This window comes from Anomaloglossus baeobatrachus, chromosome 8 (assembly GCF_048569485.1).
Source record: "Anomaloglossus baeobatrachus isolate aAnoBae1 chromosome 8, aAnoBae1.hap1, whole genome shotgun sequence".
Classification (NCBI taxonomy): Eukaryota; Metazoa; Chordata; class Amphibia; order Anura; family Aromobatidae; genus Anomaloglossus; species Anomaloglossus baeobatrachus.
Genome location: NC_134360.1, coordinates 130,987,061 through 131,010,542, shown reverse-complemented (window position 1 = coordinate 131,010,542; position 23,482 = coordinate 130,987,061). Strand labels below are relative to the sequence as shown.

The window sequence follows — 23,482 nt, the reverse complement described above, 5'->3', positions numbered from 1 at the left end:
AGGGGAAAATTGTGAGTGATTTGTTTGTTTTTTTTCCTCCCTCACAAAGTTACTTTACAGGCTTGTAAACCAGGAGATAAGGGGGTTAATGGAGGAGGCCAGGATAGATAAATAAGTACATAGAAAGAGAGGAGGAGCACATGTGAAGGATTTCAGGCAAAAGATAGTAAGGAGGGTATTTTAACCGCTCACCTGGAGAGGTTGTGCAACCTTGCACAACCTCGGTTAGAGTGTTGGTTGTGGAGCTGGGCGGTACACCCAAACGTCACTATGGAGATCCTCTGCCCGAGTGAACTGTGTCCTGTGGGGCGGTCATGTGGCCGGTCACATGGAAGCCGTGTCACCGCCGATTGTGGTATGAATAAAGAAATTCAAGCAACTAACCATCTGTCTCCTCCTTAGCACTCACCAGGACCGTGCAATTATTCAGGATAGATAAATAAGCAGTTTTAGTCTAAGCGTTTCGAAGCTTCAGGCTTCTTCAGGACATAACTTCAAATGGTATGTATAGACAGTCACATGTTAAATAGCATTCTTGTTTGAACAAAACTACAAAAAACTGCAGGGTCACCTGACTTGCGAATTGCAATGTGAATAAAGTTATTTTGTGAACACAAAGATGTTTTATACGCTTCAGAAAACAAATTAACAAATATATAAGAACATGAGTATATCACAATAGGAGAGTCTTTTCATAGAAATGAATGATTTGAAGTTTCTGTCGGTATTCATAAGTAGGGAAAAAAGTGTTCCATGTCAAGAAATCATCATTTTGTAATAAAGGATATTGGAAATATCAAGGTATGCATAATGGATAAAGCAAAGAGAGGGGATACACAATGACATGTCCTCTTAAACATCTTTGCTTTATCGTTTATTAATTACACATATGTCACGGGCGGAGGAGGGGATGCTGCGCTCACCCACTCCTTGGGTCCGGCTGTTACTGCTGCTCGGTGGTGGCTCGAGCGGTGGGCCGGATCCCGGGGACTCGAGCGGCGTTCCTCGCCCGTGAGTGAAAAGGGGAGTTGGTTTTGGGGATTTATATTGTCCGTGACGCCACCCACGGTTGTGGTGAGGTTGTGACACTACCGCTGCTCTGGACGGGGATCCTGGGAGCGATGACTGGGAGCAGCTTGGATGTTGGTTCTCCCCTCCGTGGGTAGGGGGTTGGTTGTCCCGGGGCCCGGTGAGGGTTAGGGATGGCAGGCGGGTTATGGGGCCTGGCGAGGTGCAGGGTCGCGGGGGCAGCGCTGTGCCGCATGGCACAGTAGTACTCACTCAGCCAATGATGAAGACAAAGTCCTTGGTGAAACACACGGCTGGATGGACGGGGCCCACTGGCGGCTGCGGTGGTTTCTGCTCCCGGTAGGTTGATGGTGACTGCCTTTCCCTGCACCTGTGTTGTTTACGGTTCCGATGGCTTCCCACCGGTAACCCGCTCCCCAGCTTGGATGGACACTGAGGGAGCCCCTTTTGCCCGCAGGCTCTGGCCCTGGGAACTGTAGCCTTGGCGGTGACTGTGTTTCCCTTCACGGTTTGAGCTGTCGCCTTCAATCGGGACTTGACTGCTGGGAAACCCCGGAGGTTCCCTTCGCTAACGGATTTGACAAATTGGACGGTGACTCCTAGCCTTGTCGGGGTCCGTAAGCCCTGCCGGATGGTGCTGGCTTCTCTTTGCTCGCCGGTCCGGTACCGCCGGGCCACCGCCCGTCCACGGTCCTTACGGTCTGCTCCAATCAACCTCTCCTGCAGACGGTCACCACCATCTTCCAACCTTGCTGTACCGTCCGGGCCACACACCCGGACGCCGTCAGTCAGTTGCTCCTCTACCACTTCTCTCCTCACTTCACTGAACTCTGCACTTAACTAACTTCCTTTTCCCACCTCCAGGACTGTGAACTCCTCGGTGGGTGGGACCAATCGCCTGGCCCACCCCCTGGTGTGGACATCAGCCCCTGGAGGGAGGCAACAAGGGTTTTTGTTTGACTTCGGTGTGCCTAACCGGGATGTGGGGTGTGTTGGTGTAGTTCTGTGACGACCTGGCTTGTCCAGCGCGCCACACATACCTTGATATTTGCAATAACCATTATTAAACAATGATTTCTTGACATGGGACACTATTTTTTTCCACTTTTGAATACCAGCAGAAACTTCAATAATTTATCTCTATCATAGGACTCTCCTATTGAGGTATACCCATATTTTTATACGTATGTATTTTTAAAATTTTGTTTTCTGAAAAGTGTAAAACATATTTGCATGGTCACCTGACGTCAGTTGTCAATGTGAATAAAGTTATTGTGAGAACTTGGATTTTTTTTTTTTTGTACTTTAGTTCAAATATGCTATGTAACATGTCTGTTTGTATACATCACATTTATAGTATAGTAGTTTAAGTCCTGAAGAAGCCTCATGCTTCAAAACGTATAGACAGTGCTGAATTAACCCCTTATCTCCTGGTATACTGTCCATCATTCTGTTAGACTGCAGCAGCCTTTTTTATGCTTCTGTTCCATGGCTGTGGCTTTACAACCCCAACCAGATGAGCACATTGATTTACACACCCCATTACCACCCTATTAAGACTTTATTGCACGGTCTTCATTCCAGTTATTATACCTATTTTACAGCCTTGGCATTGTCAAGATCATACTGACCTCGTGAGTCATGTTTGCCACGTCATTTTTACCACAATCCGAATACCGTAAAAACAAATACCCGAAAGCAGTGTGTAGTTTTGCCCTTTTTTTTACCACTTCACCACACTTGGAATTTGTTTCTCATCTTTCAGAACCTCCTATGGTAAATTGAATTATTTGCAAGTAACACTACAACTTGTCGTGCAAAAAAACAGGCTTTCCAATGGCTATATATTGATATAAAAAATATTGGTTAAGGGTAAGGAAAGTAACAAATCTACAAATAAATGCATGTATATATATTTAAGGTCATTGTATGGTCATGTGATTTATATTCTGATATGAGTAAATGAGCAGTACAGGGTCAGGACCTGTCTCGTCATAGTGTCATGACGTTTAAGAGAATTTGGACTGAAAGCCCACTCTGCAGTAACCATACCTCTTATTAGCAGAAAGAATCAAGACTAGACTCACCTTTGGTGAGGAGCATGTTGTGTGGACAGAGAAGTGTCCACAGTTAATTTTAGTGATGAAAGCAAGTTTAATTTATTTGCATCTGATGGGAAACCTTATGTTTGTCGTCAAACTGGGGAAAGACTTAATTCAAAATATGTTAGGAAGTCAGTGAAAGGTGGTGGAGGAAGTGTCATGGTTTGAAGAATGTTTTCTGCAGCAGGAGTTTAACCTCTCATACACACTTGCATTCACTCTGCCATGTAGGTGTATCAGAACCTTCTTCAACAACACGTGGTTCCTTAATTGTGATCATCACTTAATCAGCCAGCAATTTTCATGCAGGACAATGCCCCCTGTCACACAACAAAATGGATGAAGCAGCTCCTTGAAACAGAAAACATTGAAACAATGAAATGACCAGCCCAGAGTCCTGATCTAAACCCAATAGAAAACCTCTGGAAAATCCTTTGTGACAAAGAAATGGCCAAGAAACCCACAACAGTCAAAGAACTGTGGAAGAGACTCAAAAAAGAGTGAACCAAAATGACACCAGAGCAGTGTGAGAGACTAGTGATATCCTGTGACCTCAAATGTGCTGAAGTCATTCACAGCGATGGCCTGTACACGTCCCACTGATTGGTGACTGTTGTTACCTTCAGAAAATTTAGTTATAATCTTTCTCTGTGCTACAGTCATTGTTGTTCTCTACTTATGATCATCACATTTTGGGCAAAATAAAGGTTTTGTTTTGATTAACTTTGGATCTTTTGGAAAACACTATTCTAGTGGCATGGTGTACCCCTTACATAAAACCTGCAAATGTTAATTAATGTAGATTACATTATTTCTGACAAAAAGCAAGTGATCGTACATTGTTCTCCAATTTTGATCGTGTGTGTGTGTGATAAAAATATACATATATATGTATGTATCTCATGTACAGTTGTTAGGGTGAACTTTTAGTCAGAGATCACTAGTTGCCTGTTGCCTGTCCTAATTGGTGTGAATCAAGTGCATGCGTAAAGAAATCACACCAGACACTGTCGAATGGGAAATCTCTTCTTGACTACAGTAAAGATGGCACCAAACAGAGCGAGTGCAGAGCATGCGTCCTCTTGATATAGGCTAGGGGCGTACACAAGTTCAGATATGCCCATTTAGTGGGACAGTTCATGGGCTAGCGAATGGGGAGATCCGTGTTGCTGTTGATGGGCGGGTCTGACTTCAGTGGATGATACCATGGTGATGGGAGGGTAGTCATCTGGTGGATCCATGCTGATGGTAGGGTCTGTGATGTCATTGGGGCCATCTTGGCTTCCTCTTAAGAGTGGCTTATGTAAAGAGAAATGATTTCATTGAATACACTTCTCACAGTGCTCTATGTCCAGAAGTTAATTAAGTATTTCATCTTATGGCTCTCCTCAACACAGTGACACAGAAGGAATCTTCTATTATCTGAAACAAACCTGTCCTCTCTCTTGCCTTGCCAAGAGCAAACACTAACTGAAATAGAACATGTAGGACCCATTAATTTTTCATGATTTGGCACTGGAATACCCTTTAAATTTAACTAAAACCTTCCTAAATCATTGCTAAACCATATCTCCAGATCCTGTATTACTATTTATACATATTTTTTTCTTTACAACTGCACTGTATCAGGGTTAGCATTAATGTATATTCCAATCATCATTATAAACAGATGAGGTCATAATCTGAGAAACAAAATTGCCTGCCTGCATACTAGATTGGCAAAAAGAGGAGAAACTAAGTGGACTTATATAGAAAACTAAAAATAATTTTTATTGGAAATATTTAAAAGGGTTGACATAGATATGACACAATTAAAAAGAGGCATAGAAGGAATGGTCCGGCTATGCAAACAATACAAAACAGACAGATAATCAAAATCATCAAAGAGATGTATTATCACAATAATGGTAGATACCCTATTGATCACATGTAGACCATAAGTGCTAAATTGTCTGTATTAAATTGTAAGGTTAAGAGCCATATAGAGAAAATTAGTCATCCCCCTGCAGGGCTAAGGTGAGCAAGTGGTAAATTGAGCTGGTTAGTCACTGTGTCTAATGCATAGAGATACCGAAAAGTTAAACTAATCAGTTAAGTATATATAAATGAATAAACAGCTCAAGAAAAGTATACCTGCAGGGGGACTGGCAAGGAACCATCCAACGCGCGTTTCACGTGTCTTAGTGCTCGTTTTATCAAGGTGGAGCATACTAGATTGTCTGGAGGTGATTGTAGACTCCAGATATCAAATGCGCAGAAGCGGTGGTTGTAGATAAACATTTTAAAGGGTTGTCTGGGACTTTTTATATTGATGACCAATGTTTAGGATAGGTCATCAATGTCTGATCGGTGAAGGTGCGATGTCCAACAAACATCTGTTCCCAAATATGCCAAGTTGCAAAGCTACACCGCTCAGTCAACTACATACTGGCCAGAGCTGGGTTCTGTGTATCCAACCCTCTGATTGAATATCAAGTACCTAGTCATGACCACTACTCCATTGATGGAGATATGCTATGCAGCACAGCAATTCTGCACATCTGTCTGCTGCCTGCACTGGGAATAGCATATTGTTGGGAGTGCTAGGTGTCGCACACGCAGCCATCTTATATTCATATCTAAGGATAGGCTATCAATATAAAAATCCCAGACAGCTCCTTTAATTATTAATCAAATTATAATATACACTGATTAGCAAAAGGATAATGTATTGAATTTTTTACTTAATCTCTCATCATCCACTACAACTTCGAACATGAGACTGCTTTCATTTTATAGACAATCTCCTTGGCGCTATCCTAGATAAATTTGACTTGCAACTATGTAGCATATGATTAGTTATGCATATACTTGTCATGTCACTGTGATTTTACTGTTTTGGTCCTATTGTTGGAAAAAACCTTTTAATTCCTGTATACTCAAAATTAAAACCTGGTCTCACATTCCCTAATAGCCCAATGTATTAGGTTTATTCCTAAGCAAAAGGTCACTGGTTCAAATGGAAGCAAAGCCATGAAGAAGATTGCCACAAAATGTGAAACTGCATCATCCAGCTCATCAATAGAAGTCTATTGGCCAAGAAAATTGCCAAACTGCATGTGAGTGCCATGATAGTTAAAAGAATAAGAAATGAAGTTTGTCCATCCAATCAAAAGCCAAGAGATGGATGTCCAAGCAAAATATCAGAGTCAACAAGTCTGATCATCACAAGGTATATAAGTTTTGGTTCACGGCTGAGACAGTGGTTCATGTGATTCATAATAGTAAGATCAAAGACATCCATGTAAGCACTTTTCAACGCACAATACACTATTCTGGAAGGAGACACGATAAAACATGAGGAAGCCTCGACTGCAATATCATCATACGAAGTGTCAGGTAAAGCATGCTAAAATGTTTGAAAAGTAGATAGTAGAAGATTGGAAGCAGGTGATTTTGAGCGATGAAACAAAAATCAATAGACTGGGATCTGACTGGTGCAAATGGGTCTGGGAGAAGCTAACGGATCGAGAAATTGTATCGGATGGAACTGTCAAATTCAGTGGAGGAAGCCTGATGATTTAGGGTTGTTTCACATCCAAAAGCATTGGATACTTGACCAGGATCTATGGTGGTCTCAATGCTGAACTATGCGTATCCTACAAGACTAGTTACTTTGGACACTCACGTACTATGAGGACAATGACCCAAAGCAAACGTGAGATTTGCAAAGAAATGGTTCAATGACCATGAAGTAGAGGTGATTAATTAGCTCCACAGTCTCCAGACCTCAACCCAATCGACCACTAGTGAATAGAGTTGAAGAAAAATACTGTATAAATACCCAAGTAAGCCAACCAGTATGGTCCAACATTACAAACATGTAAAAGAGACCTGAGGTCAGATTTCAGTCGAGACATGCTTGAATCTGATCAAGAGTACGCGCAAAAGGATTCATGAAGTGTTGAAAGCCAAAAGTGGAGTTGCAAAATACTAACAAAATAATAAAAATTAAAACTTAGATTTTTAGGAGCAAAACAGTAACAGTTCAGTGACCTGACAAAAATATGCATAATTGATCATATGCTAAATTTTTGTATTTGAAACTTATGTATGAGATTGCCAAGATTATCTATAAAATGAAGGAAGTTTCCCTTTTAAGTTTTAAGCTGTAGTGGATGGTGAGATATGGAGCCTGAAAATTAAAAGTTAAAAGCCTTGTTACCCTTTTGCTCGTCACCATCGGTGCACATTATATTTCCTTAAATACACTTTTATGTACAAAAGTTAATATACAGTTTCTAAAGGATCGCCTGTAAAAATTTCCGATCGTGCATCAAATAGGAGATTGTTGGAGCGATTATTCTAGCAATAACAAAGCCTTATATAAAAAGTTTTCTTATATGAATTATGCTAGCAACAAAGATCTTCATCTGTCAAATGGTTTTACTGCAATATGTTTCCTTCAGCAGTTCTGTCAGACATATTAAAACCTTGTGGCATCAAATATGGTAAGGCTATGAAAACAGTAATTTTTTTGTTTTTGTTTTACTTCTAGAAAACCTTAAACCTAAGCACATAGTTGATGACAATGACAGCGACGATGAACAACAAGAACCAAAAGGTAACATATCTTTAATTTTCTTGAAACTAAATTTATGAAGATGAGCTTTTACTGGGCACTCACCAAATAGCTTCAAAGACGCCAGCAATAGGTTTGGCTAGACCTCTATAAACTATTTGAGTATGTGTCTTGCAATTTGATGTGACCATACCACATATGAGATTCTTCAAAATTATCCTACCCTGAAATAAACTTCTAAATTATCACATATTCATATGGCAGCATTTAATGATGGTCTAATGTCTAAGAAGAAATTTGACTTTCTACTTCCCAAACCTCCTCTAATGGTCACTTTTTATCCTTTTGCAAATATCCATAAGGGTTATCACCCACTTTACGTGTGTCCTATTCTTTCTGGTACTGATGCTTTGTGTGCAAATTCCAGAATTTATTTGGATCAATTATTGCACACTTTTCTTACTGCTTTGCCATTGTATCTTAAAGACACTATTGACCTCCTAATGAAACTGTTGGTTTCACGGTTGAACCAGGTACCATTGTGGCCTCTATTTATGTAGAATTTCTCTGCAGCAATATAATCCATACTTCTGGCATTTCGATAAGGAGGTACTATTTGAACACTAATGGGACATATCTGGTACCCCATAATAACTTCTTGCTTGAGCTACTGGATTTTTTACTACATCATAATTTATTTTTTTTTCTTTTTCAATAGCAAGCTCTGTCACCATCTCAGGGGCACCATGATAGGTTACACCTGCCTGCACCCCCATGTATGCCAACTTGCTACTGGGTTGGTGGGAGGAGACTATAGTTTTCCGGGATGAAGATGTACTTTTGAGTCCTCAAATACGTTTTTTTTGGGGACAATATATTGACGACATCCTAATGGCCCAGAGATCATATATCGTATGAATCCTTCATTAAGTTGGTGAAGGAAAAAAAATCACGACAATATTTCTAAGGAAATGTTTGGCTTACTAAGAACATCGATCTTTCCATAAGCCTACAGCGATAAACAACTTGCTGAGGTAGGAAGGTCATCACCCTACTTTTTTTTTAAAAAAAGGATCAATTCCTTAGATTAAGGAGAAATTGTTCTTCCCTGGTGGATTTTCAGTCCCACGCTGTGATTCTTAGAAAAAGATTTTTATGCAAGGGGTATCCTCCAGAGGTTATAGGTTCAGCATTTAAGCATGCTTTTGGGAGTAGTAGATCATTATTGGTCACCCCCAGATCAAGACCCATATTGGATACTGTCACATGCCTTATAGTTACCTTCGATGACCAGACTGATAGAATCGTGAACTATTTTCTTAGAAAATACTGAGGAATCTTAAGAGCTGATGCTCATTTCTGTAATTTAATTTCCTCAATACCTTCCATCACCTTTTAGGAGTGGAAGGTCCATATTGGATCATATTGGCCCCAACACTACGCCAAAGTATTTCCCAACGTAGAGAAATACTTTGGCGTAGTGTTGGGGCTCTATTGCATTGATCAATTCAGTAGCTAAATTTCTCTTGATTCATATGTTCATGGCAGTAATGCAGATTCCATTTTTCACATTTTCACTCTTGCATATAGCTATTGGATTTTTCAAGTCAGTATTCACACAGCAGTTTCTGCTATTTCATGTATTCCCCTTACATAGTCACTGGTGTGCATACCTTATCTCCCCATAGTGATTTTTTTTTAGGTTTTTGCACCCAGTTCGGACTTAGAATGGTGTTCCAAACGTTATTCCTATTTGTTAGTATTTTTTCGTTTGTGAACCCTCCCCAACCACACCTATTGCCAATCCATATCATACGCATAAATAGCCTGGGTCTCAGCTTCCCATACACGGTAAGTTTTTTAACTGCATGAGAGGACACACACTAGCTAGGGACCCCAACGTAGAGAAATACTTTGGCGTAGTGTTGGGGCTCTATTGCATTGATCAATTCAGTAGCTAAATTTCTCTTGATTCATATGTTCATGGCAGTAATGCAGATTCCATTTTTCACATTTTCACTCTTGCATATAGCTGTTGGATTTTTCAAGTCAGTATTCACACAGCAGTTTCTGCTATTGCATGTATTCCCCTTACATAGTCACTGGTGTGCATACCTTATCTCCCCATAGCACCCCAAACTTGGACATAAAAAAAGGTAAAAAAAAGAAAAATGGGGTCCGTCTTATACTCTGGTGTTCTCTTACCGGAGGGGGGCAGCAGTGGTGGGGAAGCGGGGTCACAGGAGGCACAGGTTGTGCTGGCAGGCGCGGCAGGTCAGTGGCAGCGGGGTCCGTGGTTGCAGGTGCCGTGCCGTCCGTGGTTGCAGGCGCGGTGGCAGGATCCGTTGGGTCCGTGGTGGCGGCAGCAGCCGTGGCGGGTGAGCCGTGCAGCAGGCCGGTGCAGTGAGTGTCCGCGGTCCCGGTTCAGTGGTGGCAGCGGCGGCGGCGACTCAGTGGTGGCAGGGACTGCTCAGTGGTGGAGTGTGTCCGCGGTCCTGGTTCAGTGGTGGCAGCGGCGGTGACGGCTCAGTGGTGGGAGTGGCGGCGACGACTCAGTGGTGGGAGCGGCGGCAACTGCTCAGTGGTGGCAGCGGCAGGGACTGCTCAGTGGTGGAGTGTGTCCACGGTCCTGGTTCAGTGGTGGCAGCGGCGGCGACGGCTCAGTGGTGGGAGCGGCGGCAACTGCTCAGTGGTGGCAGCGGCAGGGATTGCTCAGTGGTGGAGTGTGTCCGCGGTCCCGGTTCAGTGGTGGCAGCGGCGGCGACCGCTCAGTGGTGGGAGTGGTGGGGACGGCTCAGTGGTGGGAGCGGCGGCAACTGCTCAGTGGTGGCAGCGGCAGGGACTGCTCAGTGGTGGAGTGTGTCCGCGGTCCCGGTTCAGTGGTGGCAGCGGCGGCGGCGACGGCTCAGTGGTGGGAGCAGCGGCGACGGCTCAGTGGTGGGAGCGGCGGCGACGGCTCAGTGGTGGAGTGTGTCCGCGGTCCCGATTCAAGTAATGGCGCCCGGAGCGACGCATGCGCAGATGGAGCTCTCATCCAAGGGCTCCATCTGCGCATGTGCTGACTCCCGGAGCAGCGCGTGCGCAGATGGAGCTCTCATCCAAGAGCTCCACCGGCGCCATCATTTGAAAGTGGGACCGCGGACAACTGGTAAGCTGCACAGCCGCCCACCCCGCATGCACAGAGTGGCAGCCAGCAGGCTGCCCGCCCACCCTGAGTACAAGCCGCCGGGTACCTGTGCTTGCGTGCGGTGGCAGCCGGGTACCCATGGCTGTGTGCAGGCGGCAGCTGGGTGACTGTGTGAGGGCGGCAGCCGGGTACCTGTGTGAGGGCTCGCACACAGCACCCGGCTGCCGTCCGCACACAGCCATGGGTACCAGTCTGCCACCGCATGCAAGCACAGGTACCCGGCTGCCGACCCCACACAGCACCCGCTGCCGCCCGCACACAGCCACGGGTACCCGGCTGCCGCTGCACGCAAGTACAGGTACCCGGCCGCTTGCATGCAGCCACAGGCACCCGGCCGCCCGATCGCCTCAGACAGGACCCCCCCCCCAGTACCGCTTTATAAGACGCACCCCCCATTTTCCTCCCAAAATTTGGGGAGGAAAAGTGCGTCTTATAAAGCGAAAAATACGGTAAATAGCTCTTGTCCCGTTTTTGCAGTATTTTTTTCCTGACCAAAACCTGATTGTGTGGCAGGATGTCTCCTGGGAGTAATCTGCGGTTTTGGTGCGGTTTTTAGAGGTTTTTGTGGCATTTTTTCCAGCATTTTTTACAGCGTTTTTTATTGTGATGTCAAGACCAGCAAGGGTTCAAGAGTACCAGAGTGCTGGGCTGGGCCAAGATTGACCTGATCCAGCACTCTGGTAGTAAAAAAAAAAAAAAAAAAAGTAAAGCAAGCGTGCTATACTTACCAGTCTCCGGTAGAGTGTATGGGCACCTTCGAGGTATGATGTCATTCAACAGGCCCCTATCACATGGGGGGCAGTGGGGCGAAGCATGATTGTACTGGAAGGAAGAAAACATCTCCAAGCTCACTAACCAAAACCGTTCACACCCACTAACCCTGCTGGTCACGCCCACTAACTTATCAGGTGCCCATACATTCTAGGCTCCCGCGGCCCCTCCTACTTATAGTACCACTCATTAGCCTCATGCATATTCACTGCTCTACCCCCCACCCCACTTGAGTTTGTGGGTCTATCATACAGTAAAAAATAAATGGAAAAAAAATGGTGTAGGGTCCCCCCATATTATGATACCCAGCACAGATAAAGCATACGGCTACAGGCTGCAGCCCCCAGCTGTGTACTTATCTTAGCTGTGCATGAAAATAAAAGTGACCCTATGCTGTTTTTTTTTAATTATTTAAATAAGTGATTAAAAAAAAAAAACAGCGTGCGGTCCCCCCAAATTTCATACCCAGCCAAGATAAAGCCCACAGCTGAGGGCTAGTATTCTCTGGCTGGCAAGACCCAGCCTAAAAATATCAGCCTGCAGCCGCCCAGGATTGTTGCATCCATTAGATGCGAAAATCCGAGCACTTTACCTGGCTCTTCCCAATTTGCAATGGTGCGGTGGCAATCAGAGTAATATCAGGGGTTAATCGCAGCTCATAGCTGCGACTAAGCCCTAGATTGGTTATAGCTGGCGTCTGAGATACCCCCATCATCAATCTGTAATAAGTGGAAAGAAATAAACACCAACACCGAAAAAATCCTTTATTTGAAAAAAAATACAAAAAAAACCCCTCTTTGACCACTTTATTAACCCCATAATAACCACTGCAGGTCCGACGTAATCCACACTAGATCCCACGGCGATTCAGATCTGCTACATCTGAAGATCACAGTGAGCACCATAGAACAAGACTGCTCGCTGTGAACTCCAGAGAATGAATGAGCCGTGTGATCAGCAATCCCTTCACTCAAGTGATTTCCGGTCACAGCTGGCTAGAGATGAGCGAACCTCTAGAGGCTCGAGTTCGACTCGGTTCGTCGAACGGAGGCCGCGTTCGAGTTCGGTTGGGCGAGCCATTCGACGAACCTCTCAAACCCCATTGAAACCAATGGGAAGCAAACACAAACACATAAAAACACATTATAAATGTACACATACAGTTAATAAACATTGCCATAACACTTACGTGACCCCGTGATGTGTCCTGCACTCTGTCTCCCGCTGCTTTTCCTTCCGATAATCGCTGCGTCCTCCCGGTAACCAGCACCAGCATAGGACCTATCGTGACGTCAAAATAGCCATGTGACCAGTCACGTGTCTATTATCTCATTGGCTACAGACTGGTCTCATTGCTTTGACGTCATGCTAAGACCTGTCAGTGCATCTCTCCAGTACGCGGTGATCATTTGTGTATCTCCATGTACCGGCGACATGCTCTGGCACACGGTCGACTCCCCGTTCTGCTTCCCCATTCCGTTATTCACCGGCTGCCACAGCTGGTCAATAACGGAGATCACCGTTGCTATAGCAACGCGCCTGTCAGTGACGTCACCGCTTACAGGCAGCAGCTTCTGGTCACTCACGGAGTGAAAAGACTCCACGGGAACAGCAGCGTCTTCCCCCATGCAGCGCTGCTGATGTAGCAGAGCTGCATGGGTTGAAGGAGAAAGAAGACAGAAGAGCAGGATCGTGGAGGGCTGACAGGGAGTAATAAACATGGAGTCTCTAAGTGTGTCTGTGTATTTATTTCTATTAAAGCATTTTTTCTCTGTGTGGTGTCTTTTTTTTTTTTTTTTTTAAACCCTTTATTGGAGATTCTTAATGGCTGGGTCAAACTTGCCTGACATTAAGAATCTCTGACTTAATACTAGCTAGTAAAACAAAGCTAGTATTAACTCATAATTACCCAGCAAGCCACCCAGCTCCAGGGCTGTTGGAAGAGTTGGATACAGCGTCAGATGATGGCGCTTCTATGAAAGCGCCATTTTTTGGGGCGGCTGCGGATTGCAATTCTCAGCAGAGGGGCCCAAAAAGCTCGTGCTAAACTGTACTGCGGATTCTTATCCCCAGCTGCCTAGTTGTACCCGGCTGGACACACAAATGGGGCGAAGCTCATGTCGATATTTTTTTTAATTATTTCATGAAATTCATGAAATAATTAAGAAAAAGGGCTTCCCTATTTTTTTTGTTCCCAGACGGGTACAAATAGGCAGCTGTGGGTTGGGGGCAGCCGTACCTGCCTGCTGTACATGGCTAGCATACAAAAATATGGCGAAGCTCATGTCATTTTTTTGGTGGGCAAAAAACTCCTGCATTCAGTCCTGGATGGAGTATGCTGAGCCTTGTAGTTCTGCAGCTGCTGTCTGCTCTCCTGCATACACTAGTGAATGGAGCATGCTGAGCCTTGCCGTTCTGCAGCTGCTGTCTGCTCTCCTCCATACAGACAGACAGCAGCTGCAGAACTACAAGGCTCTGCATACTCCATCCAGGACTGTATGCAGGAGATTTTTGCCCCCCCAAAAAATTATGTGGGATTCGCCATATTTTTGTATGCTAGCCAGGTATAGCAGGCACCTAAGGGCTGCCCCCAACCCCCAGCTGCCTATTTGTACCCGGCTGGGAACCAAAAATATAGGGAAGCCCGTTTTTTTAATTATTTCACTCATTACATGAAATAATTAAAAAAACAAATGATGTGGGATTCGCCATATTTTTGTGTCCAGCCAGGTACAACTAGGCAGCTGGGGATTGGAATCCAAAGCACAGGTTGGCCTGAGCTTTCTGGGCCCCTCTGCTGTGAATTGCAGTCCGCAGCCGCCCCAGAAAAGGGTGCTTTCATAGAAGCGCCATCTTCTGGCGCTGTATCCAACTCTTATAGCTGCCCTGGTGATGGGTGGCTCACTGGGTAATAATGGGGTTGGGGCTAGCTGTATATTATCAACTGGCTCTAATCCCGAAATTCATGGTGTCATGCCAATATTAGACATGGCCACCATGAATTTCTAGTACCGATTTTAAAAAAAAAAAAAACATAACACACACAAATATTTTTATTATAAATAAAACACAACAGAATTAGTGACTCCATCTTTATTGAAATAAAGAACCCCCCTCCGCAGTAATCCTGGGTCAAGGGTTCCGTGCCGTCCAATCTGGATCCAATATCATCTGATCGGTTTGCTGGAACGCAAAGCAATCAGATGATGTGTAAGATTCAAGGGCCTGAATCACATGACACAGCAGCTGATTGTATAAACGGCTTTTATACAATCAGCTGATGCATCAGTGCAAAAAAACCCCAAAAAACTACACACTTCAGTGCAGACTCCTGTCCGACGGCATCAGCTAATAGTTTAGCCGGCCGGGTGGTAAAAAGCCGGCCTCACCGCTAGACTTAGAGGCACTTTGCACACTGCGACATCGCAGGCCGATGCTGCGATGCCGAGTGCGATAGTGCCCGCCCCCGTCGCAGCAGCGATATGTGGTGATAGCTGGCGTAGCGAAAGTTATCGCTACGCCAGCTTCACACACACACTCACCTGCCGTGCGACGTCCCTGTGGCCGGCGACCCGCCTCCTTGTTAAGGGGGCGGGCCGTGCGGCGTCACTGCGACGTCACACGGCAGGCGGCCAATCAGAGCGGAGGGGCGGAGATGAGCAGGATGTAAACATCCTGCCCACCTCCTTCCTTCCGCATATCCTACGGAAGCCGCAGTGAGCCCGGTAGGAGACGTTCCTCGCTCCTGCGACTTCACACACAGCGATGTGTGCTGCCGCAGGAGCGAGGAACAACATCGGACCATTGCGTCAGCGTAATCATGGATTATGCCGACGCTGCACCGATGATACGATTACGACGCTTTTGCACTCGTTAATCGTATCATCCAGCCTTTACACACTGCGATGTCGCATGTGATGCCGGAAGTGCGTCATTTTCAATTTGACCCCACCGACATCGCACCTGCGATGTCGCAGTGTGCAAAGTGCCCCTTAGTGTCAGCTGATTGTAACCGCATCAGCTGATCATCGCCAGGTCTGAGAAAGAAGAGAGAGAGAAAGAAAGAGAGAGAGAGGAGAAATAAGAGAAAGGAAAGCGAGAAAGGGGGGGGAGAGAGAGACAGAAAGGAGAGAGAAAGAATGGGGAGAGAGAGAGAGATTGGGAGAGCGCTCATAGCTGATGTCCGGCTCCTCCCCTCAGTGCATAATTAAATTATAATTATAAATATATTATAAATATAATTTAAATTAAAAAAAAATTCTTTACCAGACTAGAACTCGCGCCCTCATTCTTCATAGGCGAGCACTCTATCCACTCAGCTACTGCTTCTTATGATAAAGATAGGCAGTAATTTGGTAAACTTGATTGCTACGTGGAGCTGATAGAGCACTTGTGTTCTATAGCAGAACTGGCCGTGTCTTGTGGATTACGTCGGACCTGGAGGGGTATTGGAGGATTTTAATAAAATGCTGAAACGGTGGTTTTTTTTGTTTTTTATTCCAAATAAACACACACCGCGAAAAATCCTTTATTTACTTTCAGTTTATAAATAAATAATAATTATAATTTAAAAATAATAAAAAAAAAAAAATTCTTTACCGGGACTAGAACGCACGACCTCTACTGCTTCTAATGTTAAAGATAGGCAGATTTGGTAATCTTGACTTCTGCATTGCTGAAGTCTCTGCTGACCGCGCAATTCACTTTTTTGCTATGTGGAGGTGATAACTAAGAGCACTCGTGTTCTGTAGCAGAACTGACAGTGTCATGTGAATTACGTCGGACCTGCTGGGGTATTTGTTGATTAACAAAGGGGTGAAAGAGGGTGATTTTTTTGTCTTTTATTCCAAATAAAGGATTTTTTGGTGTGTGTGCGTGTGTGTGTGTTTGTTTCTTTACTTTCACTTTAAGTTTAGTCATGGATGGTATCTCTGGGAGACGCCTGGTATGATTAAACTCATTATTTCCCCGATTGCCACCGCACCAGGGCAATTTGGGATGAGCTGGGTAGAGTCCCCCAAGACAGTCGCATCTAATGGATGCGGCTATTCCGGCTGGCTGCTGGGTGATATTGTTAGGCTGGAGGGCTCCCCATACCGTGGTGCTCTCCATCCTGACAATACCAGCCTCCAGCCGTGTGGCTTTATCCTGGCTGGTATCAAATATGGGGGATAGCGCATTTTTTCTTTTTTTTTATTATTTATTTATTTTACTGCACGATATAGACCCGCCCACCGGCGGCTGTGATTGGTTGCAGTGAGACAGCTGTCACTCAGCTTGGGGACATGTCTGACTGCAACCAATCATAGGCGCCGGTGGGCTGGGAAAGCACAGAATAACTAATTGACTAATGAAGTGGCAGCTATTTTCTAAAGAGGAAAAGACACCGCAGATTTTTGACAGACGTGGAGCGAGGTGCCCCTGAACGGTGAGTAGGAAAGGGAGAGGGATTTTGCTGGGGACGCAGGACGCATGCAGATAGCAACATGTGCACATAGCCTTACTGTGAAAAGCCACGTTTATGGTGATCGAACCGTTTTCGAATGTAACTCGAACTGTCGAGCTTTTAGCAAAAAGCTTGAGTTCGAGTTCGATTTCGAGCACCCACCAAAATCACTCGAATATGAAATTGGCAAACCTCGAACATCGCTCATCACTACAACTGGCGATACCTGGGACCGTAAATAGCCTGAATGATGTCCCCACTGAATTAGTGCCTCATTCACTCTCTGTATAGACCCGCAGAATAGGTCTGTGATTGGTTGCAGTCAGACTGACTGCAACGAATAACAGATGAAAGCAGTGAATATGTAATGAGTGGGGAAGTGGAGGAGCTGTGGGAGCGTACAGCCACGCCGGTGATTTGGTAAATATACCGCACTTGCTCTAATACCCCTATCCCCCACCACCATTTAAGTGTCGGCCAGATACCCTGGATAAGCAGGTCTAACCGGGTTAATAAAAAACCTAGTTAGGCCCGGAATTGATCCAGTGTAACTTTTTTTTTTTTTTTTTTTTTTTTTTTTATTAATTCAGTTAGACCCGCCGATCCAGGGTATCTGTGAGTCCACCTGTCACTAGGGTGAAAAACCGTATCAAAGGCGCTGAAAAGAATTGATGTGTTCATTCTTTTCATAATGCAGCAAAACCGGAGGTGGTTCACAAAAGTCAGGAAAAAATCCTGACCTGTTTGTGTGTACAAACAGGTCAGGATTTTTTCCTGACTTTTGTGAACCACCTCCGGTTTTGCTGCGATATGCATGTGTGTACATGCGATTTCAGAAATCTCATAGACTTTGCTGGTATTGTAAAAAGCAGCATTTTATTAGCATGCATTTGCATAAAACCAAGGCAAATCGATAGCTAAAAAAATGCCCAGTGTGAACACAGGCTTAAGACATGAGCTTCATTTCATCATGTGTCATTGAGGTTCTTCCTCTATTAGTGATAAGGGGGAAATTAGGACAAAAAGATTACTCAACAGAAAGCATGTGGATCTTCTGGAAAGAGTCCCTTAAGGTGGTGTCACACATAGCGACGCAGCAGCGATCACAACCAGCGATCTGACCTTATCAGGATCGCTGCTGCGTCGTTACATGGTCGCTGGTGAGCTGTCAAACAGGCAGATCTCACCAGCGACCAGTGACCAGCCCCTAGCTAGCAGCGACGCGTGGAAGTGTAACTAAGGTAAATATCGGGTAACCAAGGAAAGCACTTCTCTTGGGTACCCGATATTTACCTTAGTTACTAGCGTCTGCCGCTCTCACGCTGCCAGTGCCGGCTCCCTGTCACACACCGCGACTGTGACGGGACGTCACTGCTACGTCACAGAAAATGGTGACTTAGCAGCGACGTCATTGTCGTCGTCGTCGCTATGTGTGACACCACCTTTAGTCCTAAGGAATTTAACGAACAACTCAGCTTTGCTAGCTTCATCTGATGGTCATATTTTAGGACTGTGTTCACATTACTTATGAAATGTATTTACCATCATCCATGTGGCCACTGATCCTATATTATCAGCCATTCAGTTTCATTATTATTGTTTCTTCAGAACAGTTTTCTGGGAGAGTAAATTTTCTATCACGATTAGTCATGGGATTATTTCAATGATTTGTTATAGTGATCACGTATATTAAAGAGTTATGTATTTTTTATCATACCACTATATTAGTATTATAATTACTTGCTCTTTAGCCCTATTCTAATAATTCTTTACTTTGTATTTTTATTACTTTTTTCGGTTTCTTCTTTTTTTTTTTTTTTGCTAATTATGTTAGTGCACCATCTGTGCCTTTTTTAAGAGCTCCTGTTAGGTTGTTTTTTATGAATTCGCAAAGTATATGTTTCACTTTATATATACTTTACATCCAGTCTTCTGAATTTATATCACATTCTTAGTGGGGCGCATGCATTCCAGCATGTTTGTACTAGTGTAGCGCATATTGCATTCCACCGTGGTATACATGCTCCTCTGCAGTGAACGGAAGTGACCTCGCTTTCATATCCCCATCTGAAGCACAGTTACATTTTAGCACGCCTGCATCATATGTGACGCCCTGGACTAGCCAGGGGTCACAGGTAACACACACAACCCCCCACCCCCAGCAGTTCACAGCAGTCATCCCCAGTGAGACTTGATTTCTTCCGTCGGGTTCAGAGAGACACACTAGGTGGGCGGAGTCAGGCAGATGAGAACGCCCACTGAGGAGTCTAGCTGGCCTGAGGCAGAAAACAAGTTCAGACAAGTCCAGGCAGAGGAAGGGAGAGGAGGTGTGCAGAGAGGCAGACGCAGAGTGGGACCTAGGTTGGAGCCTCGTGTAGCCAGTCAGGCAGACTGTAGTGGCCGTCTACAGGAGCTGGGAAGACAGTCTTGGTGGAACCGTAGGTAGCCGGGACAGGGTGGTGGCCCGTCCGGTACCGAACCGGGGAGCCAGCTGGAAACCGGAGCACAGGAGGAGCGTACAAGAAGGTGCAGGAAAGGACTCACAATACCAACCCGGGGTCAGGGGAAAAACACTGCAGCCGGCTGCGGGACCCGTCCATCCAGCCGTTTGCTTTACCAGAGACTCTGTCATTGACTATCTGAGTGAGTACACCAGTGCCATCCGGCACTGCGCCGCGCTGCCCTGCATCCCAGCCATCCAGCCTCCCCGCTACACCATCGGGCCCCGGGATCACCAACCCCTACCCACGGAGGGAACAACATCCTAGCTGCTCCCTACCATCGCTCCTGGGATCCCAGTCACCAGCAGCGGTGGTGCCCTTATCACCACAACCCGTGGGTGGCGTCACGAACTATCTCCCTAAACAAACCACCCCCTTTTCACTCGTGGACGAGGAGCGCTGCTCGAGTCCCCGAGTCCGGCCCACCGCTCGAGCCACAGCAGAAGCCCCGGACCCGAGCGTGGTGAGCGCGTCCCCTCCGCCCGCGACAACTTGGCGTCACGAACAGGATTGAGCCAATCTACCTACCGGTAGAAGTGCGCCTTGTGGAAGACTCAAGGGGGGACGGGAAAAAGATGTCTGCGCCCGACGTTGGAGGAGTGGCGGTTGCAGCCGCAGCAGCGCCCGTAGATGGAAACTGGATAGCCCATGCTCCGGCCGCAAGAGCGGGGGAGGCCGCGGGCCCAGCGGTCACCCAGGTGATGCCGTTCTCCCTGCTCTATGTGCCTGGTGCCACCTGGCTACCGCAGTACGATGGGAAGCCTTATGCTTTACAGGTGTTCCGGAAAAAGATTAGTCTGGTCCTTGATTTTATATCCCTTGACTGATAGGCAACGGGCAGCGGTAGTGCTAGGCCAGCTAACCAGCGCGGCTGAGCAGGAGACTGAGACCTGGACAGATGCGGACCATGCCTCAGTGACTACCATTTTTTAGAAGCTGCAGATCGCTTTTGAGACCCGCACGGAAGCGGAATTGCGGATGCAGTTTTATCAGTGCCGACAGCGGCCTGCGGACAATATAAGAGACTATGCCCTGTGTCTGCAAACAGCCCTCCGTACGCTGGAGCGGGTGGACACTATCAACAATGCAGACAGCAATAAGATGCTAGTGGAACAATTCATGCAGGGGCTGGGGTCTGTGGAAGACCGCAAGCAGCTACGGCTGTGGGCCCTAGAACACCCCAATCTGGACTTTGCAGTGTTGAAAGAGCGGGCCATCAAGGCCCTGCAGGCCCAAACGCCAGACGCTCCTGAGGCGGTCCCCTGGCCAGATGAAACCACTCCCATTACTGTGGCACCTCCTCTCCCAGCTCTACCGGCCCCTGCAGCGCCCCGTTGGGATGATGGAGGAGCTAGCTGCCCAGGTCCGCCGCATGGATGGAGACCTATCCAAGATCCTCGCCGCAGTCCAACTTCCGACGAGACTCAAGCCCCCAGGGAGGATCCAGCTCGCCGACAGCCCAGAGGACGTCCCCTGGATGCAGCGGAGAAGGACCAATGACTCACGGTATGGGGCCCCTATTTGTTACAGGTGCAGCAAGCCTGGCCACTACTCTAGGCGATGCCCGTTAAACGAGCAACCCCTGGGGCCAAGGGCCAATCCTCAGGAGTAGACACCAATGGCCCCCACGACTGGCGAGACCGGTATGTCGGAGCTTGCCCCATCATCCCTCTGGCAGTGGACGGCATCCCGCTCATGGCCCTCTTGGTCACTGGATCACAGGTAACCACTATGCCATATACACTGTACCAGCAGTATTGGGGCACTGATGAACTTGCCCCCTCTGATGATAGCCTGACCCTTGTCGCAGCTAATGGACTCCCGCTAACCCAAGTAGGATACAAACAAGTAACCCTGACACTGGGACGTGCAGAGTTGAAGAATCAAGGGATGATTGTGGTGATGAGTGAACCCAGTGATCATACCCCGAAAGTAATCTTAGGGACCAATGTGATGGAGCATTGTATGAGTGAGGTGCTGAGTCTGTTGCAGCAGTTGGCCACCACAGCAGGAGGAGGCTGACAGAGGGCTGTGCAGCATGAGATCTGGGCCCTTCTGTATCGGCAGCAAGTGAACTCAACTGGTGGAGAGATTGGTGGAGTAAGGGTGATGGATGTGGCCCCCTTGGTAGTGCCACCCCGAAGCGAGATATTGATTTGGTGCAGGGCAGCAGTAGGCCCCCAGGGGCGCGACTACCCGGCGATGGTGGAACCCACGCCTTCTGAACACTGGCCCACGGTGATGGCGGCCAGAGGGGTGGTTGACGTCAAAAAGGGAAGAGTGCCTGTAAGAGTGCTGAATTGTGGAGAGGAGGAAGTTAGGCTTTCCCGTTATGCTACCCTTGCCAAGTTGCTTACCCTAGACCCTCACACCATTCACGAAGCCGCCCCTCCTACTTCAGCATCCCCTGCCAGTAACCATATACCCCCTGAACAGTTAGGAGTGATGCCAGGAACTACATGTAGGCACTGAAGCCACACCCACGCATCACAAAGAGGGGGTATACAGGGTAGTGCAAGAGTATGAACAGGTTTTCAGCAAACACCCATTAGATTTCGGGAGGATTAAAGGGGTTCAACACCATATTCCTACAGGCATACATCCACCCATCAAAGAAAGGTATAGGCCAATCCTGCCAGCACATTATCAATGCGCCAAAGACATGTTGAAGAACATGAAGGAGGCAGGTGTCATTCGGGATAGTTGTAGTCCCTGGGCAGCCCCACTGGTGCTGGTAAAGAAGAAGGACGGCACCATGAGACTGTGTGTGGATTACCGGAAGATCAACCAGATCACTCATAATGATGCCTATCCTCTCCCCCGTATCGAAGAGTCGCTAGCTGCGCTGAGAACTGCTAACTTCTTCTCTACCCTTGACCTTACCAGTGGGTACTGGCAGGTAGCGGTCGCACCAGAGGACCGTGAGAAGACTGCATTCGCCACTCCCATGGGACTCTGTGAGTTTAACAGCATGCCGTTCGCGCTGTGCAATGCCCCTGGAACCTTCCAACGGCTCATGGAGTGTTGCCTGGGACTTCTCAATTTCGAAACGGTCCTGCTGTATCTAGATGATGTGATCGTATACTCCCAGACGTACGAGGCGCACCTGGAACTTCTGGCTGAAGTGTTCGCGTCCCTAGCCAAGTATGGGATGAAACTGAAGCCCTCCAAGTGCCACCTACTGAAGCCTAGGGTACAGTACCTCGGACACGTCGTGAGCACAGAAGGTGTCGCCCCAGATCCCGAAAAGATCACTGCTATCCAGGACTGGCCGAGACCGACCACAGTGAGAGAAGTGAGACAGTTCCTGGGCCTGGGGGGCGGCTACCGTTGCTTCATCAAGGGGTATACAAAGATGGCCGCCCCCATGCAAGACCTCCTCATGGGACAGACCAAGAGAGGCAGGTCCCCTGGATCTCCGTTTGTGTGGGAGGAGAAGAATGAGGAGTCCTTTCACCAGCTGAAGACTGCCTTAATGGGAGAAGAGATCCTGGCATACCCCGACTACGGCCTCCCGTTCGTCCTCTACACCGATGCCAGCAATGTGGGCTTGGGAGCAGTCCTGTCCCAAGTCCAGGACGGGCAAGAAAAGGTGATCGCCTACGCCAGTAGAAAACTCCGGCCCACGGAAAGGAACCCCAAAAATTACAGCTCCTTCAAGCTTGAGTTCCTGGCCTTGGTGTGGGCAATCACCGAGAGGTTCCAACATTACCTCGCAGCAGCAAAATTCACGGCTTACGCGGACAATAATCCGTTGACCCATCTGGACACGGCCAAACTGGGTGCTTTGGAACAGCGGTGGGTGGCCAGGCTGTCTAATTATGACTTCACTATCAAATACCGAGCCGGCCGCAAGAACACCAACCCGCATGCGTTGTCCCGGAT

The 23,482-nt window shown here is 46.8% G+C and overlaps 1 protein-coding gene across 3 annotated transcripts in view; it reads left to right on the top strand.

The window, feature by feature from the left end:
• PLA2G4A (phospholipase A2 group IVA) overlaps nucleotides 1-23,482 on the top strand; it is a 337,394-nt gene that overhangs the window by 246,352 nt on the left and 67,560 nt on the right. For all 3 annotated transcript variants that reach the window (XM_075320930.1, XM_075320931.1, XM_075320933.1), the window contains one exon: nucleotides 7,669-7,734. In XM_075320930.1, the coding sequence (XP_075177045.1) occupies nucleotides 7,669-7,734 (66 nt within the window). The remainder of the gene's footprint in view (nucleotides 1-7,668; nucleotides 7,735-23,482) is intronic.